This window comes from Sciurus carolinensis, chromosome 3 (genome assembly GCF_902686445.1).
Source record: "Sciurus carolinensis chromosome 3, mSciCar1.2, whole genome shotgun sequence".
NCBI classification, from domain to species: Eukaryota; Metazoa; Chordata; class Mammalia; order Rodentia; family Sciuridae; genus Sciurus; species Sciurus carolinensis.
Window position 1 is genome coordinate 175,003,895 of NC_062215.1, and position 12,529 is coordinate 175,016,423.

The 12,529-nt window shown below is 35.3% G+C and overlaps 1 protein-coding gene across 1 annotated transcript in view; it reads left to right on the forward strand.

The window, feature by feature from the left end:
* Psmd1 (proteasome 26S subunit, non-ATPase 1) overlaps nucleotides 1-12,529 on the forward strand; it is a 96,756-nt gene that overhangs the window by 63,195 nt on the left and 21,032 nt on the right. Inside the window, exons 17-18 of the mRNA XM_047544203.1 lie at nucleotides 4,199-4,313; nucleotides 6,747-6,863. Coding sequence (XP_047400159.1) covers nucleotides 4,199-4,313; nucleotides 6,747-6,863 — 232 coding nt within the window. The remainder of the gene's footprint in view (nucleotides 1-4,198; nucleotides 4,314-6,746; nucleotides 6,864-12,529) is intronic.

A 12,529-nucleotide genomic window follows, 5' to 3' on the forward strand; every position in this document is an offset into this window, starting at 1 on the left:
AGATTATTTAAGGAATTGCTGTTTTAATTCCAGTGAGAGGTAATCAGCGCCTGAAACAAGACAGTGGAAACAGAACTAAGATTTAAGGGTTTCACTTGACTTGCTGGCTGATTAGGTGTAGAGAGGGAGAGAATGGAATGTTTGTGTGGATGAATAGTCACTACGGGAGGAGAGGCAGTTTAGGGGATGGGTGCCCTTCTGACCCCTCTTTCTGTATGGGATTCTGTATGTTGACTGAGGTATCTGGCATATTTGGTTAAAGTCATTCTATGAGCACTTAGAAATTCAGAATTTTGCTTAGATTATTTGGAATCTATTGTACAGGGGATTTAACCAGGGGTGGGTGTCTTCTTAACTTCTGTGTGTTATGTCAATCTTATGACCCTGTGGCCCTTACCTAATGAGGATTATAAATGCATAATTCTACCTGAAGTTTTCAGCCTCAGATGTTCGCTTTGTGATGGCCCTACAAAGAACGGGTGTTTCTGCTGCAAACTCCATTAGTGAAGACAGATGTTGGGGGGTTCTTAGAAACATCTTGACCTATTAGTATGACTTATTGTAGAAGTTGCACAAAATATTCTTAAAGAAACAGCAGTAAGGGGCTGGGGAGATAGCTCAGTCGGTAGAGTGCTTGCCTTGTAAGCATAAGGCCCTGGGTTCGATCCCCAGCACCCTAAAAAAAAAAAGAAAGAAAGAAACAGCAGTAAAAAGCCAATATGTCGAAAGAAAGGAACTCTTATGTGCAGTTTATAGTTGAATAATACGTCAGTGATTTGTGCACATGGTCTTGCCCAGTCCCTACTCTGTGGAAGTTTTGGATGAATAATAACATTGGAAACATGGCTATTAGCTGCAAGCCAAGAAATTTTATTGAAATGACAAATCAGAATTTACTGATTTCAGTGTGTTTCATTTTTTTTAAAAAGCAAAAAATTACAGTTCTTTTCATTGAAGCTTAATTACAGAACTGTGGGTGTACCTTAGTAGTAGAGTGCTTATCTAGTATGTGTAAGGCACTGGGTCTGAACCCCAGTATCATAAGACAAAGTAAAACAAAACAAAACAAAACCACACATATATACACACCTGAATTATATACTTGGGATTGAGTAATGTTTTTATTTGTTGGACCTGCAATTTTGTACCTACTGATAATAATGTTCAAGAGTAATAAGGTTGGTAGTTTTTTCGTTTTCTTTACAAGATGCTATGTGAACTAGATTTTAAAACCTCAAAGGATGCATTGCCTCATGTTATATTTAAAAATTAGACTTCCAAAAAACTTTCAAAATTATGTTTACCTGTACATTTGGAAAGGGGGCATGACTCTGATCCAAAAAGTGATTTGGAACCAATGTATCAGCTGATTTGTAGATAATCACACACTTAAATCCTGAGGGAGTTTAAACCAGGACCCAGTTTTTCCAAACGTTTGTAATTTTCTAAACCCACTACCGTGTACATAATAAGCACTGTAACACATACTCAACTAGACCATCTCTGAGGTCTTAAGAGAGTGCTGCAGATAGTATGTTTGTCTAGGACTTTACAGTTTTAAAAGATATTTCATATACATTATCTCATTTGGTCTTCAGAACAACTAGCCTGCTAGGGCAGGTATACCCATAAGGCATACCTGTGCTGTCACTTAGACCAAACTTTTACATGGATGGGATTTAAGAGTCTAGAATTAAGAAGACTAAATAGGTTGTAGCATAAGCAGAGGCAGGGGATAGGAAAGAGTAGAATATTGGGGGGAGGGGAGGCTAGTAAGTGACACACTGCCTGGAATGAAATCTGAATTTGACAAAGTAAAGGAAGGGTTGAAAGGTTAGGTACTATTGTGCTTCTCGTATTGTGCCAGTATTCTTCATATTTTATTTCTAATGTCACATCCCATTAATCCTCTACAAAAAACCAATATGGTTCATCTACTCACTTTTCCTCAGGCTTGCTTCTCATCTTCCAGTGTTCATTCCTTTATCCATGACATTTTTCTTTCTGCTACTGAATCATACCTGTTCTTCAAGTCCCAGAACAGAGCTCACCTATGAGATCTTCCTGAGCCCTTTATATGATCTTCCTTCTCTAAACTTCAGATTACTTAAATAAAACTAAGAACACTCAGCCAGCCCTTATGAAGAGTACTCACAGATATGTTAATTCTTTCTAGTGATTATCTAGCTGAATTATAAATTGAAGGGAAAACAAAAATAGGAGAGAGTTTGACATATTTCCCAGTGTTTAATTATTAGATCTTTAATTATTAGAAAATATGTGCTGGTTAAGCCTAAATATGAATTTAGTTTGACTCTCTTTACCTTTTACTAAGTAATAAAATTTATTTTATCAGTAGTACCTAATACTATGCTAGTAATTTATAGGAAATGAAAAAAACGTTGAAGACACAGTAAAATATGTGACTTTGTCAAAGGATTTGGGTGTCAAATTATGGGAAGAGCTTTTAAGTTCTTAGGCTAATAGGAGTGAAAATAAAAGTTAAATGAAGGCAGTATCAACTGTAAGTTGTAGAATAACTCTCCAACCTCCTCTTTGGTACAATACCATTTTAAATTTCATTTTTAGTTCACAGAAATGTTACTCATTGAGGAAAAATTGTCTTTGTAATAGCAGACATTGATTTAAATTTGTAATAATTGATTCATTATTATAAACCATACATTTGAAAAGTTGGAACAGACTGTAGAGAGCTTCTAGTCCCATTTCTTCTTTTGGATAAGGAAAGATACCTGCAAAGTGTTTGATTGATTAAACCTTGTCTAAAATGGCACAGCTGTTTCGAGACAAAACAGGAAATGGAACATGGTTTTAGATACATAAGTTTTATTTATCTCATTATGCATTAACTTGAAAACTTATGTTATTACTATATTTTCAGTTATTTGCTCACCCACTTTTGTATTATTCCTGCAAAATAATCAAGAAAATCTCTCTCTAATTATAAAGAAAACCAAGTGACTTGCCTGATGTCACATTACCAACAAATTAGCAAAGCCATAGTTAGAACTGAGTTCCTCTGTTTTCTATAACATTACTCTTTGTTTCACCATACTGTTTTCCCATATTGTTTGTATTAATATTACTTCAGAATCACTTGCACAAGGAAGCGTGATCAGGCAGAGAAGACTTACGAGTGACAGACTCTCATGTGGGTGGAAGCGATCCAGCCTTCCCTCACATCACAGCGTTCATTTACTAGACCTGACTTTCGTAAACCTAGCACTATTCTACTGAAATTAGAATTTGAGGTTAGAGGACAGTGCCCAGTTTAGAATTTTAGATATAAATTGGTTTGTGATAACTGTTTTTATTTATAACAGGATAGTCTTAAAAGAATACTTTTTATCCATGCTTAATACACACCCAGAAATGTGCACGAAATCCTTAGCCTACAGCTTGATGGATTTTCATTTTCGTGACTGAGCATGCATGTAGATGCCCCTGGTTGAAGATCACAGTGTTACCACCTTCCAGGCACTGCTCTGCCACTCTTCTCATTGTTAATCTAGTCCTGCAGCTTAGCAAGGATAGCCACTGGCACGAGAATTTTGTAAAAAACGAGGTCAAATACTTCATTAATCAGGTTCGAACTGTTTTGTCTTTGCTGCAAACATGGAGAAGATGAAAAATAAATTTTTTTCTCTATTTTTATCAACAAAAAATTCCTAAAGGCAAAAAAAAAAAAAGAAATGTCAGAATTTCCTCATTACTAAGGCTTACTTACCAGTTTGGTCTGGAACTAGAGTAATACTGGGTTATTTAAATATTTCATGAAGCTCTGGAAACATCTAGGAGTCTCTGTAAATGACTTTTGTCTGCTGGTACAAAATGTGGAGTGACTAGGAAATAGGAAAATGGCTGTAGATCCGGGTGCTGTCTTCCACATGGCTGCTCCCCTTCTTGAAGGACACCTGGGAATGACTGGAATGCAGAGCCGTGGTTGAGGAGTCCCTGGAATGGTCTTCTTTCTTTGTACACATTCTCTGAACATTGAAAATTAATTTCTCCTATTAGTAATTAGAATCCTGTGGGAGATTTTTAATTCTGCAGTTTTTTGTTAAATATCTATTGTTTCCCTGACTTTAAAAAAAAAAAAAATTGGTTTTAAATTCTTTTGCTTTGATTTATAATATGTTACCTATAACACTGACTCATTTTCTCTGTTTCTCTTCAGGACCCCTGAACAGTGTCCGAGTGTTGTTTCTTTGTTGTCAGAGAGTTACAACCCTCATGTGCGCTATGGAGCTGCAATGGCCCTGGGGATCTGCTGTGCTGGTACAGGAAACAAGGTAAAACTCAGAGCCAATGGGGTCAGTCCTTTCCTGGCGCCAGACTGTTTTCCCTTGCAGGAAAGTTTATGTAATAGCTGTAAAAACACAAGTGTAGTGTGAGCTGTATGACTGAACTTGCCTCACAAAGCTTTCCAGTACTTCCTCACTTTGCTATTCAGGATTGCCCAAAGCCACCTAAGAACAAACTGTCACATGATGTGACACTGAATTTCTATATGAAATCATTGATTTCTTTAAAAAAAGAAGAAGAAAGAAAAGAACCACTCTGGTTATTTTCTGTGTTTAATTTGTATAATTAGTATTATGGAAATCAAGTTTCTTATCTGAAACCAACAAAATCCATTCATTTGATAATGTTTCTGTTTTAAGCAAATCATTTATTTACTACTTCTGTTTCTCATCTACCCGCCATCCCATCCCCCAGGGTGCTAGAAATTAAAGCCAGGACCTTGCACTTATTAGGCAGGCATTCTACCACTGAGATATGTCCCCAGCTCTTCCCACCTCCAACCTTAGTAGGTAACCTGGTATTTGCTAATTCCTCTCAAGAGTTACAAAATAAAGAGTTGGGTTAGGCAAGATGTTGAATCATGACATTCGTAAAGAAATTCGTGGCTTAATCAACAGGGTTTTGTTTATTTGTTTTACCTGTGTCTTGAACTAGTTAGAATAGATTCCTAGAAATCAGATTCTTGCTGATGTTGTCAAATTACTTAAGTATTTTACCTCTCAGGTCTTTAGTTGACATTTATGTCAGGCCTCATAAGTTAAATGTAAATTAGATTTTTTTCATTCCAGATTTTTCTAAACTTAATATGCTATTTAGGAGCAAATGTTCTTTGAAACATGGCATCTGACATGTTAATTCAATAAAAAAATTTTATTACTCATCCTGACCAAGTCTGCTTTATTTCTAGATAATTTATGTGGTCTAGGTACCAGTACATATCTGACTGGGATTTGGTATTCAATTATTTTTGTTTATTAAAAACCTGAAACATCAGTTTATTATAAATATGCCTTTGAATTTGTATTATACAACTCAAGCCAAGTTATGATATAACTTGTACTTCAGAAATTTAATTATATTTTTATCACAAAGAATATCAGCCATATATGTTTGAAAACATTCCTCTGTACAATGCAATCACATTTTTCAGTGAAGTGGGGAGAAAGAATACACATCTCTGGTATATATTTTTTATTATTTGTTAAGAGCTCCGTTTTTAAAAATATGTAAGTCTACATGTGGAAGATCTAAAGTCATTCTTAAAACAAGGATTAAATTTAGTCTTTTTTTGGTCTTAGAATGAAGGATACTTGAAAAGTAACATTCTGAATTAAGAAATAAGTTTAATAATTGCGTAAACCCATTTCTCTGGTCCTTCCAGATTTATTCCTATCTTAGGACCTTATAGAAAGAGACTTTACATTGCAAAGTGTCAGTTCCCACATGGAAGGGTGTAAATAGGAGTTGTATGGGGCAATTGAGTTCTTGATCAACTACAGTGGACAAATGCTGAGAGAAGTGTGTGGTTTCTTGATTATAAGGTGTGCTCGAGCCTTGTGAAATGTATATGCCTAGAGCCTTTGATACATGCATATATTTTGAATCTGCAAGAGGGGGTGATACATGGCATCCACTTATTTAAACCAAGGATCTCTTTTCTTTTTATTTATTTATTTTTTCCATAAAATCAATATTCTGATGATTATATTATTAGGGAAATATTGGTAAACAGTTTGGAAAATCCCATTACCGTTGGTCTTGTGAAGTATTATGAAATCCATTCTGGTCTATTTAATTTGTTTAACCATTCTAAGTAAAATCTTTTTTATTTGTGTTGTTTGCTTTGATTTAATTTTTAAAATTAGGTCATGTGAAAAGCATCTAAGTTGCTACCTTTCATATAAGATATTAGTATTTGAAGGAGGTTGACTATATACATAATACACATTTTGGAGCCATACTGGCCTGGGTTTGATACTTGCAACTTTGGGCAAGTTGCTTAACATTTGAAACTCTCAATTTCTTTGTTCATAAATATTGTTTTGTGTTGGTTGGGGTTTTTTTGTTTGTTTGTTCATTTGTTTTTAGTTGGATTTTATGGTATGAAAGATATTAAATATCTAGTATTGTGCCTGAAAAATAGTAGGTACTGTAACAAATGTTAGTGCCATTTTCTCTAAATAATGTTTCTCATAATTTCTTTACAATTTGTGTACCTCAAGAAGAGAACATTCAGGTTTTAAAACTTTCTTTTCACTTATGATCAATTTTGTTGAAATGTAAAGACACTCAGTTCTAAATTATTTTGTTCAGGTAGTCTTAAATTTACTATCCTGTTGGATGAAAATACTGACTTAGATTGATATTAATTTGAAAATCTGGCTATATCAACTTAAAGTTGTTGTTTTTAATGCTTTCAGGAAGCAATTAATTTGCTAGAACCAATGACAAATGACCCTGTGAACTATGTGAGACAAGGGGCTCTCATAGCTTCTGCTCTCATCATGATCCAGCAGACTGAAATCACGTGTCCAAAGGTGAGCAGACAAATTCTCTGGAAAAGGAAAAGAGCTGGTTTGGGCTTCCTTTAGTGACTTGCTTTCCTTTAAGGACATTTTAAATGCAAATATGATAAATACTGAAGTCACAGCCTCTCTCTGTCCTTTAAAATTTTTTTCAGTGGGATGACTCGTTACTCTGACACAGGATGCGAATTCGATCAGTCCATGACTTTTTTGATCCATCCTTCTAGGATAATAAAAAATCCTAGTGTCACTTTATTCAGTACACATAATCTCAGTTTAAAAATAAGTGTATCCAAGCCAGATGTAGTGGTGCACACCTGTAATCCCAGTGACTTGGGAGGCCAGCTTCAGCAACTTTATAAGAACCTGTCTTAAAATAAAGAATAGAAAGGATTAAAGGCGTAGATAAATGGTAAAAATAATGCTGGGGGTTCAAGCCTCAGTACCAAAAATAAATAAATAAAATATGTTCATATTCTCTGTGGACTGTCTTTACCCCCCAGGGTGATCCTCTTGGGCAGGGTTTCAGATGGCTGCAAGATGGCTTTCTTTCTCACTTGATACCTTCTGCTCTATAGAAACACTTGTGTATTTTGCCCTTCTTATGGGTGGGAATGTGTTAGGCTGTTGGTGCTGGTGCCTCTCACTTTATGTCAGACTCCAGTGTTTAGTGACCCCTGAAGTATTGAGTACTCTAAGTGGCCCCTCTGAAGCCCCTTTCTCTAGACTTAGAATGTGGAAGAAAGATTCACCATCCAGCTTCCCCTAGGAAACCCTCTTCAGGTGACTCCATAACAGATTTTAAGAAATCTATTTAAAAGTTTTCTCATGGCAGTCTTATAGACTTCATATTAGTGTTCGATATTTAACATATCCTGTTACTTCAGCCAAAACTTCTCATTGTCTTAAAACAGAAAATGCATTTAACTTATTTGCATGTACTAAAATTACCATGTTTGATAGGTTAAATAGAACTATGCTAACTTAAAAGTTAGAGCATTAACAACCTTGTGTTCTGCCAGTATATGAGAAAGTTTAAAAATTGGTAACAGAAATAAGCAATTGCCTTTCTGTTTTCTGCCTCATCAAGCAGATACAGAACCTCATTTCAGCATATTAAGTTTGAAGAGATAGAAAAGAGAAATATCCAGAACTGCATTGGTTATTCATTCTAACTTTATAGAACTTTTAAAAATAAATTTCAGTTTCTAAGCAGTTCCCATGATTTTTATTTCATTTATCCAGTGCTTCTATGTCACTCAAAATCATTTTCAAGACTTCTAAAAATTATATTATTCAGAGTGTGACCTCTCATCCTGTTTTTCTAATATATAATATACTGCTTAATATACTGTTATTTTCTAGAACATAAGCACCTTTCTAAACACAGACCACATTTTTTCTTTGTAAATACAGCAGCTATGAGTAGCTTTTATATCTGCTTTTGATCTGCCGTTGAACTTTTGGAGGTTGTCCAACGAGGAATGTCATTAAACAAAGCAAGTTTAGGCCATGGACTGCACCTCCTCAGTCAGAGGGAGATAGTTTTTCACTTTGATCTCATGTGTTGCTTTCAAGTTACTTATATCATCAACAAATGTTTTACTATCTTCCCATCCTTATTGTAGGATTTCATTGATTTTTTTTTTTTTGCATTTATAACCCAGATGCCAACAATGTCAGAATCCTTTGTAGGTAGACTGTTTAGTTTGAAAAAGCATTTGAATCTTAAGTTTCACATTTAGAAAAAGTGAAAGAGGGCTAAGGGTGTCTCTCAGTGGTAGAGCACTGGCCTAGGGTGCATGAGGCCCAGGGTTCTATCCAAGTTATATTGGACTCTTTAAGTAGATTGACCTTAGCTGGTCATGGGGCACATTCCTATCTTCAGGTTGTATCAGAATCTTGGGTACTGATTAGGAATGTTGAAGTGAGTTGATATAACCATGCCATTAACATAAACTGGGGAAGCAAATGTAAATCTGCACACCACTGACTATGAAGGCAAAACTATGTATGATGGTGTAAAATTGAAACATTGTTTCAATAAACACTATCCCTAGAGTAAAGCTGTTACTTGGCTAAAGTTTAAGCTCTATTTCATTGTTTTCTGTTATTAAGCAAATGATAAAGAACTTCTTAGACTACCATTTATATCATCTTTGCTTTATCTGATAGTTGCCAACAAGACCAAATTAATATTTTTGAGGGTGGTTTGGCATATTTTGTCCAAAAGGAAAAGCTGTTAATCTCTGTAGAGAAGTAAATTCTCAAGTCTCTGGAGTCCTACTTGGAGATTTGCGAAGCAGTTCATGAAATAAAGTGGAAGCCGCCGAGAAGCAGAGATCTTGCATTAACTTCACCAGAAGTGATGCCCCTGCCATACCCTGCCGTGAAAGGAATCCAGAAGAGAAATTTCATAGATATTTTGTGAGATTCGCAATGGAAAAAAATTCAAAGGAAATGTTTTTGTATAATCAGTATTGTATGTCACATCCCTAACACTTAGCTCTACACATTGCAGCCTTAGTTTCAGTTAATTGCAGTAAATCTTTGCTTTGCTTGTGTAAGTTTTCCCTGACTCACACAAACATAGACTCAGGAACATGCACACACCCCTGCATTGTTACAAACCCAATTTAGAAAGCTCTTAGAGGTTCACATTTAACTAGAATAGTATCTTTTTTTAGGTTCTTAGTATTGTGTTCTCTCAGGAACCCAACTTTCCTCTTTATGAAGCATCTATCTTGTTTTTCTTATTAAATTGAAACCCACCTCTAGCAGTTATTTGAACAGATACATATTAAGTATCATGTATAAAATTAGACTTAAAAATTACAATGTAAGGGAGGGATCTGGTGCTCCTCCTTGTCTGAGATCATCTGGCCTACTTTCTGCCCTAGGGAAGCTTCTCCCACCATTAACAGGTGCCATTTTTGGAAGTAAGATTATGTTAGCCAAGCTTGGTAAGCTTCTGCTGTTCTAAAATGAATTGTGGTTTGGGTAGATTAGGCTTTTGTGGACCATCATGATTCATCAAAAATGACACTAAAGAACTTATCTCCCTAACATCTAGGAGTAGAATTTTTCCCCAGCAGCACTTATTATATAGAGTTTAGAATATGACAGATATTTAAAATGCATAATTTTAGCAAAGATAAATTCGTATACAGTTGCACACTTGGATCACAGAGTAGCCTAAGATTTTAATTGCCTTTTTGAGTTTATCATATTATAAAATGGAAAGTTAATATTATTTTTTCCTACAAATTATTTTCATTTGTGGGGAGGGCATACTGTTAATGAAATTGAGTTAGAAAACCATGCCACTAGTTAATTGTAATGGGCAGCAAGCAAGTTATTCACCTTACCTAAACAGAGGGAGTAAACTAGGTGATTTAACTTGTCTTCCAAATTTAAGACACTGTCCTACTCAACTAATGATTCTTTACCAAGAACTATAATAATAAAAATAAATCAATAAAATGATTTCCTTTTTTTGTACCATAGATTGAACCCAGGGGCATATTCCCACCCCAGCCCCACCTTTTTAAATTTTTTTATTTAAAGGCAGGGTTGTGCTAAGTTGTTTAAGGCTTCACAAAGTCACTGAGGTGGCTTTGAACTCACAAAACTCACTATCCTCCTGCCTCAGCCTCCTAAGCCACTGGGATTACAGGCATGCTCCACTGCACCTAACAAAAATGAATCTATTAATGATAACCAAAAACTAGCTTTTTAAAAGAATTAATATTAGCTGAATGAATCTATTGTATGTTTGCATTTACTTAAAAATCCATTTTTTAATTTTACTGAATGCTTTCCTATTGTTGTGGGTGCAATTTTATATTCAGATTCTCCTCTGTAATGTACATATAGTGCTTTGTCCAGTGTTTCTCTTTATAAGTTGATGAAATATTTCATAAACCTTTAGCACATAAAATTTCCATCCTATATAAGGTAATGTAAGTGTTCATCTAAAATAGGTTCAGAATCAAAGGAATTTGACCTGTTGAACCAGAATAAAGGCATCAAACTTCAGGATTTTTAAAGCAAGAAGGGAATTTTGTGATGATTTAATCATGCTGGGTTTTATAAAGTTAAGGCTTAGAGAATTGACTTTAAAATGGTCATACGCTAGATAGTGACAGCTAGTTCATTATTTTCACTATTAAATTTTTTCATAGACTATGAATAAAAAATGAGAACTGTGTTTAAGGAACATAATTTTGTTAGCAGTATTTAGATTGTAGAGACAATAGTCGAGAAGGATTAGTGGCCAGTCATAGTGACTCATGCTTGTAATTACAGCAACTCAGGAGGCTAAGGCAACAGGACCAAGCCTGGCAACTTAGTGGGACCCCCATCTCAAAATAAAATAAAAAGAACCGTGGATGTTGCTCAGTTGTAGAGCATGCAAGAGGCTCTAGATTGAATCCTAGTATTAGGGGGGAAAAAAAAGAGGAAGGAGGACTGGTAGGATTCTGACCCCATTTGGAAGACACATGCATGCTTACTGAACTTTGACATACCTTTTACATATCACATGACATATGTTACATAGTCTTTATAAGAGTCAGGAAAGATAGATGCTATAATCCCCTTACAGATGAAGAAACTATAGCTCATAAAAGCTAGTAATTTACCCAAGAAGCTTATAAGAACAGAAATATTCATAAGCCAGGGTTGTCTGGTTCTGTTACTCTGTCACTTTATCACAGTGTGGCCTCTCAGACCAAGACAGATGAAGAGGGGAAGAGATTCTGAAAAAATTGTGTAATGCAGATAAAGTCATTATATTAGGAAACTCAAATTTGATATTTCCTGCTTTGGGCAGATATGGGGAGCTCCATGATCCTGTGCTTTTGTACAAACTGACTTTTTCCTGGGGGCCTACCATTTGAGAAAAGCACTATTGGGAATACAAAGAAGTACTAGACATGGAAGAAGCATAAAATAGTTTCCTTATTGCCAGCCAAACAGATTTAAAGGAATCACTTACTTTATTTATAAAGATTTTCTATAAATATTAATTTAATTATAAAAGTAATCCATATTAATTTTAGACAATGCAGAAAAACATAAAGAAGCAAACCAAAAAGACCAGTAATCTTAGTGTACATGAGTCAGCACATTTTCTATTTTGGTATGTTCTTTTTGATAAGAGTGCTGATTCTGACAAGTCCTCAGAAAACTAAAGTGTACATAAAGAAAATCTTTACTGACTATGTAAATACATTTACCTCACACAGCCTTGGTGAAGGGTGGTTTACTTTATGATGGAACTGAAGGACTATGCCTGTTAGGAAATCTTCAGGGTTGATGGTAAACAGCACGGTTGTAATTCAAAGTGCAGTGAAAGCTTTAATGTTCGCTTGGACTGTTTAGGCCTGTTGACTAAAAGTGGTACAGAATGAAATTGCGTTCAGCAATCCCTTGAGCCTGATTCATCCACTGTGGAATGAGGATTGAAAACAGAACCAGTGCTCCATACCATAGCAGAGACGTCATAGCACCCATGGTTTCTAGCAGGAAACTGTTCACAGCCTCAAGTGTGGTCCATTTCCCTCTCTTTTTCCCAGTGTTGCGCAACTCAAAGCTCATTATCATTTCAGCAATTACTGACTTCTCTAGCATGGCACAGCAAATTAATAAAATTAGATAATTGTTTTTCTTGCTTC